At 36.7% G+C, this 21,230-nt stretch overlaps 2 protein-coding genes across 2 annotated transcripts in view; one reads left to right on the top strand and one right to left on the bottom strand.

Annotated features, from left to right (window-relative positions):
- The window catches only part of LOC117400420 (heparan sulfate 2-O-sulfotransferase 1), a 55,353-nt gene extending 54,667 nt beyond the window's left edge, over window positions 1-686 (bottom strand). The window contains exon 1 of the mRNA XM_059031549.1: window positions 655-686. The gene's annotated coding sequence lies outside the window, so the exon portion shown is untranslated. The remainder of the gene's footprint in view (window positions 1-654) is intronic.
- On the top strand, window positions 9-15,746 carry LOC117401419 (selenoprotein F-like). Its single transcript, XM_034002110.3, has 5 exons — window positions 9-144; window positions 2,247-2,414; window positions 9,919-9,982; window positions 13,377-13,426; window positions 15,094-15,746. Exons 1-5 carry the CDS (start codon window positions 97-99, stop codon window positions 15,223-15,225), a joined length of 462 nt encoding a protein of 153 aa, XP_033858001.1. The 5' UTR covers window positions 9-96; the 3' UTR covers window positions 15,226-15,746.
- The last annotated feature ends 5,484 nt before the right edge of the window (window positions 15,747-21,230 follow it).

Raw genomic sequence — 21,230 nt, 5'->3', positions numbered from 1 at the left:
TAAGTAAACAAACAATAAAATCTCAGGCACTGGTGGGTGATGCCTCCTTTTTGTTAAGGGACCTGAATTTGCACCCAGTCTGAATTGCGTTTCAAGATGGCGGGCGAGGTGTATTTGCTTTGGTTGCTCCCTATTTTGCAAGCGGTAAATATGATATGTTTTAATATTTGTGAAGTTCTTCTTTTACAATTCATACAGAACACATTTAGGATATTCAGTAATGTGTCCAACACTAGCCTTAAATTTGATCATAACTAGATGCCCCGATGCTGGAGTCACTCGGATGACGTGGCATAGTTAATGATGCTCGGTTATACCGGTATTAAATATTTATATTATTAAACAATTATACGCCTTTGTTAAGCATAACGCCGGGGTCTATGAAAGTGCATCGAATTTTAGTCGTGCTGTAGTTTCAATAAAATATCATCCGTATGAATATGTTAAATGTGTCACTGGTCTTCAAAAAATAATTAATGGAAGTGGTGTATAGTCACACAAAGCAAGAGGTTGGTAGCCGGCTTAAAACTTAAAAGTATCTTGTGTGGACCGTCTCATACATGAGAGTTAAGTCAGATGTTGCCGTATGTATGACCCCGTTAAGTAAGTAAATACAAACAATCCTCTTCAGAAACCGAATACGCGCATACATACTGTCGCTGGGGTTCTTGTCATCAGTGTAACCGGAGCATACACATTTAACAAAGGGAGTGGCGTATTTGTTGTAATCATGACAGTCATACTGCTTGTGCAAAAAAAAAAAAAAAACAACTCTTAACCCTTCTACGTAATTCTTAAATGGCTTGGTTTTCCCTGAACCATTCTAGAGTGGGCAGATGTTGTGGATTCGCAATCAGCACAAGGCAGTTACCGTGCGTTGTTTCTGCTTCATGTTCCTTATTACATTAAAAATAAAACTACTTTCACGTACAATATTGCAGAAGACGATTAAGCTACCAAAGATTATTTTTCTTACTGTTTTTTTTCTAGCTATGACAGCTAGCATACATAGCAGTGAATATATTAGTCCACATATAAATAAGTGTGTTACATCAACATTAAGGACTCTACAGATCAATCAAACCCTGTCCTAAATTGTTTAATTGAACCAATTAAACCTCCATCCAGACCCTGAAGTAGTTCATTTATACAGGGTGATTAGAAAGTAAGTTTACCACATCGACGCACCATATCATTGATGTGGTGAACTTGCTTTATAATCACCCTGTATTATTTCACCTGTTAAACCTGGAGTGGAATAGCCTGCCAGGAACGTGATTGAAAACCTCTGTCTCTCATGTCTAAGTACGTCTGGTATAGTACAACAGAGTGTAAACCGTTAAACTGAACTCCTGCAACGCTCTGCCTTTGGATGTAAGCATTACTTTACAAAATACAACAGGTTTACTACAGTGTGCAACCAGGAATAGTTTGTTTTCTTTCACAGTCCTGATCACTCAAATGTGTAAGCTTTAAAAAAAAAAAAAAAAAAAAAGTTGTTTTAGTATGGTGGTCATTAAGATTTAGATTGTGTTAATATTTAATGTCAGGTCACGTTAAAGAAAGTGACCATTAGTGTGAAATTAACCATCAAATTGCCCCCTAACATTTGAGTATTAAATCATAAAGATGCTTTTATTGTCAACATGAACAAGCCACACTTTTTTGTGTTTACAGTTGTTGATTGCTTTCTTGTCCCTTTATCAAACTGAGAGGACCGCACACTGGCAAAGGACTAGTACAGCAGGCACTTGTACAAAGCTACTGCACTGTGCAGTCGTGTGTTGCATAGTAATGTAAAATAAACAAACTTGCGGGATTCTCACAAGGTGAATAAATATAAAATCACCTTTTGTTGTAAAAATAAAAAAATAACCACAAATAACACTTGACTTTTGGTAGTAATGTACTGTAGATAGTCTTATAACAGCACTCTTAAAACTTTCATTCTCAGTGAAGGAAATTGCTTGTTTTTGTTATTTGAGACTTGTGGTTGCCTATAAAAGGTTCCAATCAATATATAAGACCACTTGTGCAATATGTTATGCTGGGTTGATTTATAGTCAAGCTAATGTCATCCTTTTTGTATATTTGGTGGTTACAGTATTTCTGCTAACGTTTTAGGATAATTTTTGTAGGGATGATTTTAGATAAGATTATTATGCTTCTTAAAAAAAAAAGGCTTGGAATGAAAACAAATACCTGTATGTAATATTTGTATTAAATATTTGATATGTTTTATTAAGATATCGGCCTACGGCTCAGAGTTGTCGTCCGAGGCATGCAGAGAACTTGGCTTTTCCAGTAACCTCCTCTGTAGTTCTTGTGACCTTCTTGGGCAGTTCAATCTGAACCAGCTGGATCCTTTCTGCAGACAGTGCTGCCAAGAAGAGGCCCAGCTTGAAACCAGAAAGGTATGTGAGGAAATCTGAGCCTTTTCCAGCCTTTTCCATGTTTTTGTTCATCTACTGAGTGAAACTTGTAGTGTCAAGGTGTAGCAATCAAATAAAGTTAGACAAAAGAGAGGTGGGCGAAAGGTGAGTAAAAAGATTTTAAAGCCTAGGTTATCTCCCTTTGGAGAGTTTCATGAGCTGATTTGGCACTGTATCTTCCAATGCATTTTGCTCTTGCAATGAAGATAAATTGATGTACGGTTGGTCATATAATTGGAATAATTACATTTATTAAATTAATTGTAAATAGTGGTCAATGAACGTTTACAATCGATTATTCATAGCTTCCCTCCTAAAAAGCACTATTAGACTGACTATAGCGATGGCACTAATGAATATTTAAAAGTTTGTATAGTTAACAGTGCATTTGTATTGGGTGATATTTTGTCAATTTATTAAATAGAGGAAATAGATCAATTAATCCACAAAATTGGTAATAATTTTGTGCAGCTCTACATAAGAGTAAGCACAATTTGGTTTTGCCCTGTATAAAAAGTAGTGTGTTTTTTTTTTTTTGTTTTTTTTTATAAATAATAAATATATCAGTTAAGCCTAGAAAAGGGCTTGATACGAGGAGGTCCCCGGTTCAAATCCCAGCTCAGCTACTGACTTACTGTATGTGACCCTGAGCAAGTCAATTAACCTCAGTGTGCTCTGTCCTTCAGATGAGACGTAAAACTGAGGTCATATTGTAAGTGACTGCAGCAGCAGATGTTGATGCATAGTTCACTCCCTAGTCCAGTGGTTTTCAATCCTGGTCCTCGGGGACCCTTGTGTCTGCTGGTTTTCATTGCAACTGAGTTCTCAGTTACTTAACTAGATCCTTAAATGAACAGATAATTTGCTTAATTAAACCTTTTTAATTGTTTTCAGCTCTTAAACAGTTGCAGAGTTCAAGTTGCTTAAAAAATGTTATAGCTAACTTCAAATCTGCAACTGTTTAAGAGTTCTTCACAAAGGAAAATGCCACACAGTGTCAGTTATACTTTTAATTCCAAAAACATTCAAATGTTTACTTAATGAAATGTCTGCTAAAACAGTATCTCATTTACAGTAACTCATTATAACACATAAAAAGTCACTGCAGCAACTTGGAGAACAACAAAGAAGGCCTTCTAAAAAGTCAGTTACAGTATTTTAATCGTACTTATGGCCCTTAATTTTAAGGTACCGGTAAACATTTACAATAAGCATTTGCTGTCTCTGTTTCAAAACTTATCTATGATTCACAGCATAACACAGTGGATGGATCACCATATCATACAGTAATTGGTAATATGGAGATTTATTACAGTTGTCATCAATGTCTGCCAGGGAACTGTCAATGGAAATTAGCCTACTGGCTGAATTGAAAATGCAAGGCATCTTGTGTCATGTAAGTGACACTTGTTGTAATTGTATGTGTCCCTGATGAATAAATACAAATAAACAAACTAATAAATTGTAGGACAGCATTGCCAAGTGTAAAAACTTTAACAATAAAGCTGAAACAAAAAATTATTTTGAAATAATTTCAAATTATGTTGCTGATATGCATAATTTATTTTGCTTTTGGGGGGGGGGGGGGCTATAAAGCACCACCCCCCCCAATGGATGGCCTTTCACATAAAAAATCATGCTGAAGCTCAGGTGGGTTACTTTTGTCACACTGGGGTAATGTGCCGTTGTAGGCTCTTGGAAGATCCCACTGTGCAAAAATGCTAATGTGACAATCCAGAGGTGTGGCGCTTCCAAATGAATAATTGCTTATTTTGAAAAACGGAATTAGATTTTTTGCAGATTTAATCCTTTTAGAATGGTTTCAGGTTTTATGTTTTTATTTTTCTTCTGATCGCCATGGGAAAGCTTTCCTACATCAGCCATATCGATTGCAATGCATATCCCTTTTGAACAGAAGGCTTTGAGATCCAGAGCGCCCGCTGCCACTGTGTAAAACAAAGAAGGATGAGCTGGAGGTGAGGCTAACTGTGCGTGAAATTGCGGTAGCAGAAGAAATTGTCCACATTTTGCAGTTGCTTAAAATAGCTTCCCCTCTTCCGTGAGCTGATATCTACCAGCTCTCCATTTTGCCTGATCGTTACAAACAAGCGCAAGCAGTAGCATATGTTTGTGACTAAACGACAGGTAAATAAAAAATTGCAATTGGCATTAGGAGGTAATTTTACGTGTTTTTCCAGATGTGCGGATCACCTTAACAATTTGTGATTTAACTTTATTGCATATGTTGCCGTATTCAACTTTATTGCATGTGTTATTGTAAAAAAAATGAATAAATAATGCACACGAGATTTGAGTCTGTGTTTTTGAATGGCCTCTAGTGCTGTTATGTCCAGACTTATGTGAAATCCTATTTATTCCTGAAATATCACTTACCTGTAACCCAATCGATTCCACAGGGTTCAGTCTTATATTTCCACATTGGGGGGTCATGAAATATTTTATCTAGAAACAAAGTCCGTTGTAGTCTTCTCTTAAACACTCTACAGTATAGTGCTTCATTCAAAAAGTGTCAATCCAAATATGTCCATTCCCTTTTCCTACTGTAAAAATGAACTCACAATAATTCAGCATTAGAACTTCCCAGGCTTATGGCGCAAATATCTTTTGAGTACAGTGTGTTCCCGCATTGCTATTAGTCAGCTTTACTCTGTTGTTTTATTGGTTAAAGGCGAGTTCTTACTCGCTGAGAATTTAGGTCTAAGGATTTTTTGCTTTATTTGCCAGAGAACACGTTTGAAAGTTTGAGCGGGTAATAGATTAGTTGTCAAGCATTTCTGTTACACTTCATAAATTTCATTAACTGCAGTTCTGTGGGTATTTAAAATCTTCATCAGAGTTTAAACTTTCCTTAAGTGGGGTTTCCTACCAGGTGCACTTTAATTCAGTCTTATAAATCCAGATTTTATTTTATGATTTTATTTGTAACATTTGCTGTGTCAACTCATGCACGACACCACAGTGAAAATTGTGTCATTGCAAAAGATGACAGCTGATCTTTGACTGATTAGAACAGTTCGATCTGCATTTCAGTTGCAAATAGGTGTCTTATAGTGATAGCTGCACACGCAGGTACTTACAATCTGAGTAATAAAGAATAGACTCATTCTTTATTCATTTATAGTTTTACAATTAGTTTGGTCAGGTTGATCAGGGTCATTTTTTTATTTTGGTTCTTCAAAGGTTAATGATTTATCCTAATTGGGACTGGTCATTTGCTTCAAGATAGGTCATGCAGAACAAGAAGGCTTTTTAGTAGTACTTCAGCCTGCATTTGTGACTGAACCATTAATTTAAAAGTTCCTTTTGGTCATTAGGTGTGTTCTATAATAATGCACAATATGTTTAGTTTTTTTTCCTTTTTTTGAAGCCTATAACTGATAACGTGATCTTGCAAACTGAATTTCCCCCTATAAATTTTCACGTTCAAAAGTGAAAGTATAAATTGCATAAAGTTGTAAGATGATTCAAAGAATAAAGGAGGCTGTGTGGTCCAGTGGTTAAAGAAAAGAGCTTGTAACCATGAGGTCCCCGGTTCAAATCCCACCTCAGCCACTGACTCATTGTGTGACCCTGAGCAAGTCACTTAACCTCCTTGTGCTCTGTCTTTCAGGTGAGAATGCTAAATAAACAAATAATATATATATATATATATATATATATATATATATATATATATATATATTTTTTTTTTTTTAATGTGTACCCTACAGTCAATTGATTATTTGCAGGTCATGTCTCATCAACCACGATTGCATGATCAGCTCCATGTGTGGGGGTGTCAATAGCTAATAATATTTATTGACATTCAGTACGTTTCTCTACCACCTGAGTTTACAAAAAGCCAATATTAACTCTTCGTATGTGGATGTAGGGCCTATATAAGCTAACAGTGATATGTGTGTGACTTTTTTTTATTAAATTGTTCAATGGAGTTAGGAAAAAATCTGTGTACAGTGTTGGTATACAATATTTTGACATGGTGTTGAATTTTCTGCTCTGTACTTTAATGGGCCTTGTTTGACAAATTAGGATATTTTAACCCTTTGCGTGGTACGTTCTGCAACTTTAAACTTGAATTACTGAGCCTACAAAACCACTGATCACATAATATTGTAACACTAGGTTTCTGTAACACCTTTTATTGGTCTCTTGCGTCCTCTGCCAGACATTGACTGAATTACGTATAATGAAGCCTCACAAAAATGTCAGCAGTGTTTGTAAACCGGCGAAAATCACTCAGTGAGAAAGAAGTGTTAGAAACAATACTAAATTCAGATTCCAGTTTAAATTCAAATACATGCAATTCTTCCACTGAATCGGATGTCAGCGAGTGTGTCAGTGAAGACATAAGTGAAGAATATTTACCATCAACATCAAGCGACAGTGAAGAGGCGGCGCCAAGCTCTGTGCATTGCTCCGTGCTTCAAGGAGTATCATACACTGAAGCATTAGACACTCTCACTCCCTCCGCCCCCACAACCTGTTTACCCGGATATGATTTATTCATCTCTCTCTCTACCTTTTTTTTTTTTTTTTGTTAGGACTTGTTGTGTTTGTTCCACCCAGTTGTTTATTGTTTATTGCCTACATGTTATTTTGTAGTGAAAACCTTTCCCTAGGACTAAATAAAAAAATTAAAATAAATAAAATATATATATACTGTATAAATATATATACTGTATAAATATATATATATATATATTTGTTTTATTTATTTACAGTTAAAGTGATTTGTCTGTAATTCGTCAGTTTCATTACGTACGTACAAACCTATAGCTTTCAGCTTGTTTGTAGGCTGTACTCGTAATAATCAAGCGCCTGCAGAAAACTCACTCCCGTAGGACCGGCAATGCATTTTCGAACTCACTACTCAAAGGGTTAAATGTCAGCAGTAGTTTTTCATCTAGTCTGCACAATGTTTTGTTGTATACATGCTTGGCTCACTACATTGTGTCACCTTTAGTCTTCTATGTTCTTCTACCAAGGGCATTTTAGCTTCAATTTCCAATTATCCAGACTTTATTGAATGTAATTGGTACATGTACAGTATGCTGTGTGATAGATTGGAGGCATCATTTTTGAGTTCCAGAGGTCTTGGTTTGAATTATAGAAGTATCAAACAGTACTCTGTGTGGTTTGGGAGTTGCTCGCAATGAGGTGACACATATGCTTAGGTGCCATTTTTCAATTGTAATTTGTGCTGAGACAGCTTTGACAGCACAAGTTAACAACTGGGGCATTGTGCAATACTCAGTAGGCAGGAAGAAACCAATACTGCAAACAAAAGTAGCTTGTGTTCAGTGTTATAGATTTCACTAATTAAGTTTGTCTCCTTCCTTCCTGTGAGAAGCAGCACAGAAACTGCACTGTTTCTCCTTATGAGAATTGAAATGCCTTTTTAGCGAAACAGTTGGGCTTAATTATACCCCAAAATAGAGAGTGATTGAAACTTTAGCTGCTGCTCCAATACAGATGTTTATAATCCTACTGTAACTAAGTAAAGACCACATAGCATTGTAATTAATGCATGTTCTACTGATTTTAAAGTATTACGTTGTTGCGAAAGACTCCAATTTGAATCACACAGTGCTTCCTTTATCTAGTCCTTCCCAAATGTACCCATACAATTTTTTTGCAAGCAATCGCCCTGCTCTAAAATTGTTAAAGCATTCTGGTTTGTAAGACTGTAAATTCTTTATCTGAAACCACAGGGAACCAAATTAGCAAGTGGTTTTAATTCTTCCATTGATGCGGGTTTACTAATAATCATGGAATATAATGATGCATGTATTTATTTTTAGAGATTATATAATCACTTAAGGATTTAGCTGTTAAGCATTTGTGTTGCACAGTTGATTTAATTCACTTTGAGAAGGCCATATTGGGTTAATGTGAATATAACTGCTCAACATATTTCTGGATGATGACTTATACAATACAATGCAAAGACATGTTATAAGAATCTTTCTAATGAGACGTGTAATCCTTTAGATGGGACTTCAACTGTAAATCCAGCTGGCTCCAATAGTCCCTGTCCCCATAATAAGGTGAACATTTGTAGGGCTGTGTTAGAAGGTTCGTTCGCTAGCCAGGGATTTGAAGTTTTGTCAGACGCCATTGACACACTGTGTTTTTTTTTTGTTTGTTTGTTTGTTTTGTTTTCCTGTTACCAGAAACTGTTTCACACATTAAATGTCACTCACATGCAAAATTCGATCTTTTGATTTGTATAATGCATATTACATAAACAAAAGTTTTTGTATTAAAATCCTCTACCAAATCGTTCTACGTAGCGACTCTATATGGTGCTGCTGTTGTGTATGGAGCAGGGTACGGTATCCAAAGCACTGGGGCGGTACGATTGTAGTGCTTCAGTAAAATATGTACTGAATATCTAGTGTACAAGACAGTGTAAGAGAAGTGCTATGGTAGAATATGTTTGAAACATACCAAATATACGATAACACAAATAATTTTAATTTAAAAAACTGAGCACCGTCCGTCCCTCCCCCCTCCAGCTTGTGTTATCCAGAAGCAAACCTTTAATTTCTTCATTCTCCATCTCAACAGCAAAACGTTGTATAGCGTAAGCTGTATTGAAAGAAATGTCTGGAAACCCCTCTGCTGTTCATGTTCATGTTTTTAGTAGTAGTAAAATGTGACTGATAACCTGCTTGGAACGGTGACTGTTAAATAAAGCTTTGTTTTGCCTCAGTCCGCTGCAGTTGTGCAATGCAAGCTTACTGTATGTATTGCAAACCTCTTCAGTTACGTGTAAATAAACAACGTGCATTTTTATTTAAATTACAAAAACATGATTACTGTTCTATAAAACGTATTTTTAAACTACATGTGAAATGTTTTATTCCATTTTTATAGGATTTTCAATCAAATATAAACAAGTAGCTATGGTGATGTCACCAATCAATCAATCCATCAATCTTTATTTTATATAGCGCCTTTCATAGTGGACCACCATCACAAAGAGCTTTACAAGATGCAGTAACAACAAGAAAATTCATAATACTTTAAATACAGAGAAATGCATAATACATGATATACAGCAAAAAAAAAGCATAATACATTATACAATGGAAAGTGCATAATACATGATAGTAGCATAATACATGAAATAGTACATTAAATACAGTGGAACGTACATAATACATGACCAGTAAATTATGCAAATGAGTACCATCGAAGGTAAAATGTACACTTGGTTGCAGCCCTAAAGATTTGTATTTGTTTTTGTTTAAAATCAACACAGGGTATATGCCTTGCTCTTTTAAAATCCATGACATAGTCCACATCTAGCAAAATGTGAACCAAAATCTTGTCTAAAAGCAAGTAATACCTGATGATCCACTTGCTTTTGTTTTTAAAGGTAACTTACTTTACTTTAAATTGGATTGCAGTAATTTTTACAAACAAAAATACTTATACATGCTTTGTTTCCTTTCGGCAGAACTACGCTGGGGCGATTCTGGAAGTCTGTGGATGAAAGTTGGGGAGGTTCCCTCAAGTCCAGGGTAAGTAGGTTTTATTTGTCAATGATTATACCCAAGATTACAAATAAACTGTAATCCTGGATAGAAAACTACACATTACAAATTACAAACTGTTTTTAAAGGGTTTAAATCATTTTAAAGCAACGTAAAATCACAAGTGTTCATTACGGTATAATATATATACCTTGTTGCAAAATATGAGCAGTGTTTACCTTAATAGTTTGATAGCTTTTTAAAATTTGACAGTACACAATAATAAAAATAGAAAGAAAGCCCCTTCGGGCTCCCGAGTGGCGCATCCAGTAAAGGCGCTTCTCGCAGGATGTGCCCTATAGCCTGGAGATCGCAGGTTCGAATCCAGGCTATGTCACAGCTGACCGTGACCGAGAGTTCCTAGGGGGCGGCGCACAATTGGCTGAGCGCTGCCCAGGTAGGGAGGGCTTAGGTCGGCAGGGGAATCCACGGCTCACCGCGCATCAGCGACCCCTGTGGCCGATAGGGCGCCTGTGGCTCTGCAGCAGAGCCGCCAGATCTGTGTTGTCCTCCGGCACTATAGGTCTGGTGGCATTGCTGTGGATCTGCAGTGCGAAAAATGACGGCTTGGAAGGTGCACGTTTCGGAGGACGCGTGTTCCAGCCTCCGTTTCCCGAGTCGGCGGGGGGGTTGCGAGCGGTGAGCCGGGGATACAGATAATAATTGGGCATGCTAAATTGGGGTGAAAACCGGGGTAAAAATAATTGGCGACGACTAAATTTTTAAAAGAAAATAAAAAAATAAAAAAAAGAAAGAAAGAAAGCCCCTTCAAGTTCTCACCAGGGGTAGAAATGTACTCGGACACTGCACAAATTATATCCACAGATGACGTTTTGCTTAGCTGGTAATTCATATTCCACATTTCTGCCTCAAAAGCCAAGGCTGGTATGTTCTGGGGGAGGGGGTAGTTTTATTTTTTCCCTTTTGCCTTTGGACTTAGCTGTCATGTCTGTACTATGAAAGCAAGATTGTATGAAGGTCAAATGCTCTTGAAGCGTTGGTATTTTTAGGCCGTATTGAACTGTGTAACCTGTCATTGGTAATCCTCTTGCCACAAACCTTCACTCCAATCTGACTCCTGTGTCTGATGGCACCCATTAGGATACATTTTCCTGCCAACTTCCCATGAAAAAAAGGCAACCCAAGCTCCCATGTTTCGTCTTTGTATTGGACTAACACGGATTTGCTTGTTTGCTCACCTTCAGTCCTCTGATGTTATATAGCCTAATATTGATTTGGTTTGTTTTAAAAAAATGTACGCAGATCTTAACAACATTCCCTATATAGAAACGTCGTCTTTTACATGCATTTATGTGAACATTGTCAGCTGAAGTCACTTGTAAGTAAGTGGTTTAAACATTCAACATAGATAGAACTGGTTGAGATGCCCAGCCTCTCCAAGCTGTATTTGTGGAACACTATTAAACCAAGAAACTTAATGCAATCACAGCTCATCAGAATCGAAACAAAAAACGGGCTGAAGGCTTCAATTTAAAAGTCCTACTTGGATGATAAATATTTGTTGTTCTTTTTTTAAAGTTACACATGCATGATACTTTATCTTTATACGAAATGAAACTGGAGCTCGTTGGAAATTGAAACCAGCAATGTTAAGTGGCCAAACAAAATCTTATTTTTACTTGAAGTGATGACTGATATTAATGGACCTCTGCAGAAATAGCATTTCTCAAGATCTAGGGGTAATTTGTGAAGCTTGCATGTGACTGACCATTTACAGGTAGGTTATGTGTTTTTGCAGAGAGCTCAATTCCATTTGAGTGCTGACTGTGATTTAAATGATCTGTCACCTAGTCATCGTAACATCACTACAAGGTGCACTGTGAGTGGCAGCTCTTATTTGTTCTGGACAGCTTGTTGATGTGGCAGATAGTAGGCCAGGATTATTCATTCACGATTTTAAGCCTCTTTACATTCTGTGCTCACATACTTTGTTGTTGAATTGCATGTCTGTTTCCAACCTTGTAATTTGCAGCAGGATTCCTAGACTGTCATTAAACTGGATAATGGATTTTCAGAGAACAGTGTTTCAGTCTATAGTAAACACACACACACACACACACACACACACACACACACACACAAAATTACATTTCACATTCAGTGGTCATTTTTGGAGTGGAATGAGGTCAATTCACCTGTATGACCTAGAAGGTGCTCAATGGTCAATGTCAGATTTCTAAGGACACAAAAACTAAATGGGTTTAATGTTGTATTTACTAATGGATCCAGAAAATACTCCCATTTTCCCCTAGGTCAGTTCCCTCAAGGCCGTGAGATTAATGGTGTGGCTTGAGAGTGAATTGTAATACCTTTCGCCTCATGATCACCAGGTTATTCAAGCTTAGGTTAGTTGTGACCACGAGTCTATTAAATAATTGGAGACCTATATATAATTAGTTACCTTGGCCTGAATCTGCTGCTGCTTATTATTATTATTATTATTTATTTCTTAGCAGACGCCCTTATCCAGGGCGACTTAGTCATAAACAAAAATACATTTCAAGAAATGTATCCATAGCACAAATCCACCATTTCATCTGGTACAAAATAGAATCTCTTTACAGCCTGTCATCCAGTTTCCAGGGATTTGAGGAGCATGGAGATTAACTCTCTCTAGGTCATGATTAAAAGACATGAGGCTGCCTGTGTATAGTGTGAAATGAATTGAGGACTTCATTATCCTGTGAGCTGTCAGTCTGGCATAACATTCAAGTGAGAAGTTTGCCAGAACTACAATTCACCTAGGGGAAAGTGAAATGAATCAAGTCTTTTTCTAGATTTTTTTCTTTTCTAATCACCTTCTGAGTTCCCCCTTAATACAGCGTGGCAGTTTAATCAAATTGTATTCTGGTCCACAATACATGAAATCATTCTGTCAAAAGCTGGTATTTTTTCTAACTTGCTAATCTGAAATTGACTGTCTCTCAGCATCGTAACTTTGATTTCCTCAGGCACTGGATAGTATTAAATAATCTTTTTGTTGCCTCTGCACACATTTGCATTTTGTGTGGTTAATCCAAAACCAAATGGAAGTGACTGAATTTGGGTGCAAGTTTACTATTTGCTTGCTGTCTGTATAGTACGGTATGTCTATTTGAATTGCTGTTTCTTTAATAAACCCATGTATGAGAACATTACCAAGGTACTTTCACTCCATGTTGAATTCAGGAATAATGAGGTTTACAGACCCAAAAGACACATCACACCATACTATTGGGACAAAGAGCTGCACCAGATTCCAGGGTGTGCACTCCTCACTTCAGCAGGTGGAACTTGAGTAAAACTCAACTGAGCAGAGATTTGCCATTCTCTTAAAGCTTAACAACATTTATGATCTTTTAATTATTTGTCTTATCTGCAGCTTTTGTCAGGAGCGACAAGCCTAAAATGTTCAAGGGCCTGCAGATTAAGGTAAGAATGAATGTATTTATTTATTTCTATTTTTTTTTCCATGAAGCTTTGTGGTTGTAAAGATCGGGCAATTCTGTCGACCAAAAAAAGAATTGTTACTCACCTCTCTACCACCTCAGCCCAGCCCAGTTTAATCCACTGACTCCCTTTTGGGATCGAAGACTGGGCTCCAGGCCAAACATAAGACAAAGTACATCCGACACATTCTCGCCATTATTCTACCTCTGAATTATTTCTGACTGACTTCTAGACTGGTTTAAACAGCAAGTTCTAGCACGCTGGTTCCTTTAGCATCACACCAAGGTCCTGCCAATAATTTCGCAGATTATTTAGTGTTCTTTGAGTGTAAAGAAACTAGAGCTGTGAGAGGCTCCTGTTTTGTTTTCTGTTTCAAACATAATTTGATAGGTTTGCTTGCAGGCTATACAAAACTTGCTCTAGTTTGGCTTTCTGATGTAAACACAAGTTGATGTGCCAAATATAAAAACAAGATGATTTAGATATTCTATTGTAAGACTGTCACATACAGATTTATTAAAAAACCAAACCAAGTACAGATGTAAAGACAAGAATAGTGGTGGGAGCATTTGTGTTAAATGTGTTGGATATGAAACATTTTATGCATTTTGTGTTTGCTTGCATCACATACATTGGAATCCTATTTTTCAAAAATATTTTAATGGATCTTTATAGATTGAACTAGTAACCAGTGAAACAGTATTGGATATAGCTATTGGAACAGTCCGCACTCACTCGTGCATTTCGTTCAGAGCCAGAGCGGCTCATTAAGGAGACAGTGAAGGATGGGTTTGCACTTGAGAATTCAAAAAGGCAGTCGGGCATGAGAGAGGTGCAGCGATTGGGTTCATTTAAATAGCTGGAGTTAGTGTTTGATATGTGTTGGATTTAAAAAAAAAAAAAAAAAAAAACCCTTTCCGGTTTTGATGTAAGCATTCCACAGAAATTAATTGTCAATAAAAAACTGCATGGCAATGCAATTACCCAAGCTCTTAATTGAAGAAGGTGGAAAAGCATGATAACAATAATTACTTTGGTAAAAGCACTTGGCTGAAGCACAAACTGTTGTAAGGATATTAATAGTGAATAACATTACAGGCCATTCCTCATCGAATTCTCTGGCATTTTTATTTCAAAGGCAGTATATATAGAAGCTACTTTAGTTTCTGTCTTCATTGCTATGCTTGAAATAGAATGATGGGGAAAGCAGATTAGGTACTTCATTCAATTAAGCAAGGTAAATTGAACAAGACACATTGTCTTATATTTGAATTGGAAATTCTGTTTGCATAAGCACTGATTAGGAGTTTAATGAAATAGGCAATACAGAATCACCAACAGCAGAAAGTAAAGTGAACAAAAAGTGAAATATTTAGAGGCTGAAACTCAGCAGGTAACACCGGTTAGAGCATGGAGAAGAACATGGTGTGGTTGTAAGATTTGCAGGTTTCTAATAACTAATAACATTGCATGCCCTTATTGGGTCTCAGTTACACTCAGATCTTAAGAGCCAAAACCAACAACTACAGCCACCCTTCAATTCTTTACATTTTTCCTTCAGATTTTACAGTCCAGAAAATGTTAACGGGTTGATGTTTTCTATGTAAAAATGGCAGTTTGTAAAGTAAGTTTTTTCCCTTCCCTTTCAGTATGTGCGTGGCTCTGATCCTGTTCTAAAGCTACTGGACGATAACGGGAACATCGCTGAAGAGTTAAGCATCCTCAAGTGGAACACCGACAGCGTAGAGGAATTCCTGAGTGAAAAGTTAGACCGCGTATAAAATCGAATGACTTTCAACCATTGTTATTAATTCAGGGTTTTTTTTTTTTTACATTTCTGAAACATGTAAATTAAGTGGTTAAAATGCCATATGACAGCCGTTTATAGTTTCGCAGTAAAACAAATGACTGTTTGTAGTCAAAAAAGCCTTTTTTTAGACCATCATTGTCCCCAGTTACTGCAAAAAAGGATGACTGTGTGTAGTACAAAAGCTGCTTGTGTTACTTGCTTATTCATTAACAGCTAAGCCTTTTTTTATAGCAATGTTCTGTACCATTTTGTAATGGATGTTGGAAAAGGAATTTTGTTGGGTCTCACTGTTGACTCTAACTGTAACGATACCATCAGGTAGGTGCACGTTAGTGAGGGTGACACAGTAAACCTTTCAGAGGTGTGTGTAGCCTGATGTCCTGTGCACTGCCACCTGAGGATTCTGTTCCGTAGCGCAAGAGTGAGCAAAGAAAGAGCACGAGATTGGAGCAGAATGAGTGACAAAGTAATAAAGATAATCTTCTAACTTTGCATTTGTTTGTCAGTTTTCCTTCTGTTCATTTTGGGATGACACCTTTTTTTAGCCTATTCATCTTTTTTTTTTTTTTTTAAAGACACGTCAACTTTAGAATTGCCTGTCGCTGGCTAAATTGACATTTCTGCTTTTGTCTGATTATAAAGCCTATCTCTTGAATGATTAGGACATTATCATTCATACAGTAAATTCACATGGCAGCCGTTTTAGGTCCCAGGTCAAAGTGGATAGCAATAGATTTTGCTCGAGGAGTTTCTGGAACACTGAAAATATGAAGTTGCCAGCTGAAATGGTTTATAGATGTTAACAGTGGAAGGTACAGGGATGCTTAAGTAAACCACATGATAGATCAGATTGTCAGATATTCCTGTTACCAAGGGAACAAATGTCACTGCTGCTGTGATGTTTTATTTCATTGATCTTTAAAAGACTGGGGCTGAAGATAATTTTAATAAATATGACACAACTCGTTAAACTAATTATAATAAATGTATCCATTAGTACTTGGAGATCACATTGCTTCATGTATATTACTCAATATGCTGTACACTTTGTGCATTGTAGATGGTCTGTAACTAAACTAGTGTAAAAGCTTTTTATTCCGAATCTAGAAGAACGTGATTGTTTTTGGACCGTTTACTAAACACCACTACGTTAATATGTGTTACATTCTGTGCTGGCAGCTGGGACTGTTACAGTAGTTTTATTTAGTACCAAAGCTAGCCTAGTTAAATTAATATATGTATATATATATATATATATATATATATATATATATATATATATATATATATATATATATATATATATATATATATATAATTAGGCATTATTGTGTGGGAATACTAACTTCAGTGGTTCCACCATGCTGAGGAACACGACCCACATACACTGCATGCATGTACACACACCCAACCCCGTTGAGGTAGCTGAACCAAACACAAAATGTTTAAGATCCTGGCCTTGGCTGCATACAAATGCCGTTTGTTCAAAGTATTCTTATTGCTGTTTAAAAATGATTTACTAAGAGCAGCTACTAACCTCGGTGCAAAGGAAAAATCCCTGCTGTGCATTACTGAGCTTCACAAAATGGAATCTGTTGGGTTATTGGCCTCTATACAACGATTTTTGCATTTTTGATGTGCCAGTGTATTGCAATGTTTAGAAAAGGATTTTGGAACAGGAGTGGTCTGTCTGGCTTTCTTTTATGACTGGAAACTGAATTGAGGTTCAAAAATAGTGTGCTAAACAGCTGTTTCAAACAAGCTTGGTTGTAAATTAATCATCAATCATCAAAGATTTGCATGCCGGTTTGTAGATATTGTATTAAGAGAACATAGTTCTAGTGCACTACTCTCTGCTGCAATAAACCAGTAGAAACAAGTGACCTAAATACCTTGCTGCGGCTTGGAACAGCTTTGTCGCAGTGGTTCGGGGCTTCCTGGGCAATCACAAGGCCGAAAACTATGTGGAGCTGGTTGAGACTCTGGTGAAGAACTATGGCACAATGGGCTGTAGGATGTCCCTCAAAGTCCATATCCTTGATGCTCATCTTGATAAATTCAAGGAGAACATGGGAGCGTACTCGGAGGAGCAAGGCGAGCGCTTCCACCAGGATATACTGGACTTTGAACGCCGCTACCAAGGACAGTATAACGAGAACATGATGGGAGACTACATTTGGGGGCTGATTCGTGAAAGTGATTTACAGTATAATCGTAAATCTCGAAAAACTACTCACTTCTAAATCTTTTGTTGTCATTTTTGTATTACTTTAGTATAAATACATGTTAATTTGGATTCATATGTTGTTTTTTTCTGACTTTATGTGAACGAAAAGACACAAATTCGCCCGTTTTCTCATTGGAAATAGGTAAATTTCAAAATATCACTGTCCTGGTCACAAAAGCAAAGTTTTTGGGGAATAATAGCCATTTTCTATACTTTTGAGGCATAAGCAATTAGGAAATAACACTTACTACCCAGGAACAAAAATTGTGTTACATAGTGTACTCAATCATAGGTGCACAGATGACCCCAGGACAAATTACAAGACAAAGTTAAGACAGATTGTGCAAACGTTACATGAGACACTGGAAAATGTAATCGTGTTTTTGTTTTTTATATGGATGTGTTGTTTATGTATCACCTTGTATATGTATACATGTATATTTAATGTATTTACAATCAAATTAAATGTAGTTTAGAAATTGTATTCAATATAAAATACCTTATACATGTACTGACCCAGAATGGCCTCAATGAAGTGCCAGGGTCTGACTCTAAAAATCTAGCAGATAATTCAAAATTCATACTATACCATTAAATGTAATCTACAACTGTAGCCTGTCTAAATAAACTAGAGTGTAAGGGAATGTTTTATGTTTTAAGACTAGACTCAAGAGGAAGGTTGTTAAAAATAAAAAAAGGCCTTAGGAATACATAGTTCATAGTTTTGTTTTAATTAAGTTGTTTATTATCAAGATTTGTCCTCGTTTGCCCTAAAAGTGGCAGTATTGGGTTTTGTTACACCTCTCCTTGAATCATTGGTCTGCAAAAGCAAATGAGAGACAGCCTTTGTACTGTATTGGTTTCATCTCGGCTGCAGTCTACACACTCTTCATCAAAGAACATGTTTTTTTTATAATCAATAATACATATTTAAACTCAAATCTCTAAGCGGCACATGCAAATTCTGGGAGTGATACATATCTGCTAACAAATAACTTTGCAATACTTAAAATAACTTAAAATAGGCCAACTTGTCTTCACTGCTTAAAATTATTTGAAGTGCTTCCTCAAGTTACAGGTCTTTGCTTGTATGACACAACAACCTTACAATTCAGTTCTTTACAGCAGGTGGAAATGTATGCCAAATTTCTATTCACATAGGGTTTAAGTTAAACATTTTTGGCTGGTTTCACAGGCCCAGATTAGCACTAATCTTGCTTTACCTTACCTAAATTAACATTGTGTAGTCCAGGATTAGTACTAATCAGGGTCTGTGAAATCAGCCATATGTTTCTATTTGCCTAGTGACAAAATTATATACAGTATTTGCAAAAACAAATCTTGCTTTAAGTTTAGGAAGGTTGTTAAAAATGTTCATTAACAATACATAGTTCAGCTTTTCACTGAAAATGTGAAATTTGTTTTCTCATTTATTGGACACGTTTTCCTAGAAGCAACAGTATTGGATTTTGTTACACTTCTCCGTGAAGAGAGTATGATCTGGTAATCATCGCCTCAGTCTACAAAACCTAATGCAAGAGACAGCCTTTGGACTGTATTGTAAAGAGCACTGGTTATTGTAGTTTGATCCTTGCATACTCTACCAAAGTAATCAATAGTAAATGGTGAAAAGTATAGTGCAGTTACCACATAAAGAAGACCACATGATATTTTACAAGCCTCTACATGTACAACACATTTTATGGCATGTTCATCTTAGCCCTGCTCAGGTGCCACGCCCCAAAACCTGTTCGCGCTGAGGACCATTCTTCATGAGCCTTGCAAAAAATCTGGAAACCGAGCTTGGTGTGCATTCTTTTGCAAACACTGTCTACCCTTTTTGCAAGCGGGTTTATTAAAGTGATTGTAGCTGACAAAACAGTTCCAAAGAAATTCTCTGTTCACCGGTTAACACCCCTAATATAGATTTTTGCACATGCACTAAAAATATTTTATTACACTTTAAAACCACTGAAACATAGATAAGTGTTGTAAAGACTGAAGCTCCTCATTGGAAACATTTATCTAAACTATGGTCTACACAGTCATTAGAAATAAAGAAGGAAGCAAAATCTGATAGTAAACAATGACAATCAATTAAGTATACCCTGCTTCAGTATCCCTATTACTACTGTAGGATGCGTAGCTATCACAAGACAGCAGCATTAAGAGTATACTGGGGCCCTCTGGTGTTCCATGAACAAATATCAGAAGCACAGCAATTGCTGGTTAAACTGAACTCCCCCTTCAATTACAACTGCATACCAGAGGCTCCATGTTGATGGAGAAACACACTACAAAACTACATTTAAGAACTTAAATGGAAGACACTGCCCTTGGTGCTCGTAATATCTACTTGGAAACATTGTCTCATTGTAGCTCCTCTCAACTGTGTACGTTTCAAATACTACAAATAGCATAATACAATTTATTAATTATCTACGGTATTAAATGGCCTGCCAGTGAAAAACATGGTTAGGTTATAGTTAGCACTTAATACATTGGATCACAATGACTTTGAAAGTCTTGTTTTTGACCTTCCATAATAATGTCATTCTCTCTTCACTTAATTTCCAGTTTGCGTTTTTTTGATTCATTCTATTCTCCCCTAGGGCAATGTTACAACTCCTTAGTCCAAGAACTATGCACTGTGGCTTCATGTTTGTTTGTTTTTCCTGTTATGTATTGTTTTTCTTTCAAAAGTGGAGTCCTCCTGGGTCTTCTTCCATGGAGCCCACTTTCGCTCAAAAAGCGACGGATGGTGCAATCAGAAACTGACGTACCTTCACCTTGGAGTTCAGCTTGTTTCTCTTTGGCAGTTATCCTTGGTTCTTTTTCTACCATTCGCACTATCCTCCTGTTCAATCTGGGGTCGATTTTCCTCTTGCGGCCGCGCCCAGGGAGGTTGGCTACAGTTCCATGGACCTTCAACTTCTTAATAATATTTGCAACTGTTGTCACAGGAACATCAAGCTGCTTGGAGATGGTCTTGTAGCCTTTACCTTTACCATGCTTGTCTATTATTTTCTTTCTGATCTCCTTTGCTCTCTCTGGTCCATGTTCAGTGTGGTGCACACAATGATACCAAACAGCACAGTGACTACTTTTCTCCATTTAAATAGGCTGAATGACTGATTACAAGATTGGAGACATGTGTGATACTAATTAAAGAAACTAATTAGTTTGAAATATCACTATAATCCAATTATTTATTATCTTTTCTAAGGGGTACCAACAAATGTGTCCAGGCCATTTTAGAATATCTTTGTAGAATAAGCAATAATTCATCTCTTTTCACAGCTTCTTTGCTTTATTCTATGACATACCAAAGGCATGCAAGTATACATGATAAAATAGCTTTTAATTTCATCACTTTTCAGGAGGAATGAAGCATTATTTCAATGAGCTGTAAGGGTACCAACAAATTTGAGCACGTCTGTATATAACGAACTGGGAGGGGTCTACAGAAACAAAACATAAGGACAAATCAGCAAGACTGATGAGTCATTAATTATAATATAAAATCAGATACAATAGAGATATAACATATAGTCTTCCACTTGCACCTATCCAGGGTTTGCAACATCACCATGTCATGATACTAAATACATTCAATACACTCAGTAATTGTCGAAGAATAGAATGGATTGTAATAATGGTTGAAATATGCAATAAGGAGGCTCTGGAGCTCTCCATTAACCCAGATTATATAATGTATATACACACATATTCACACCATGGTCAACAAA

This window comes from Acipenser ruthenus, chromosome 10, assembly GCF_902713425.1.
Source record: "Acipenser ruthenus chromosome 10, fAciRut3.2 maternal haplotype, whole genome shotgun sequence".
NCBI classification, from domain to species: domain Eukaryota; kingdom Metazoa; phylum Chordata; class Actinopteri; order Acipenseriformes; family Acipenseridae; genus Acipenser; species Acipenser ruthenus.
Note: the sequence above shows the minus strand (reverse complement) of the source record. Positions and strands in the feature narration are given on the sequence as shown.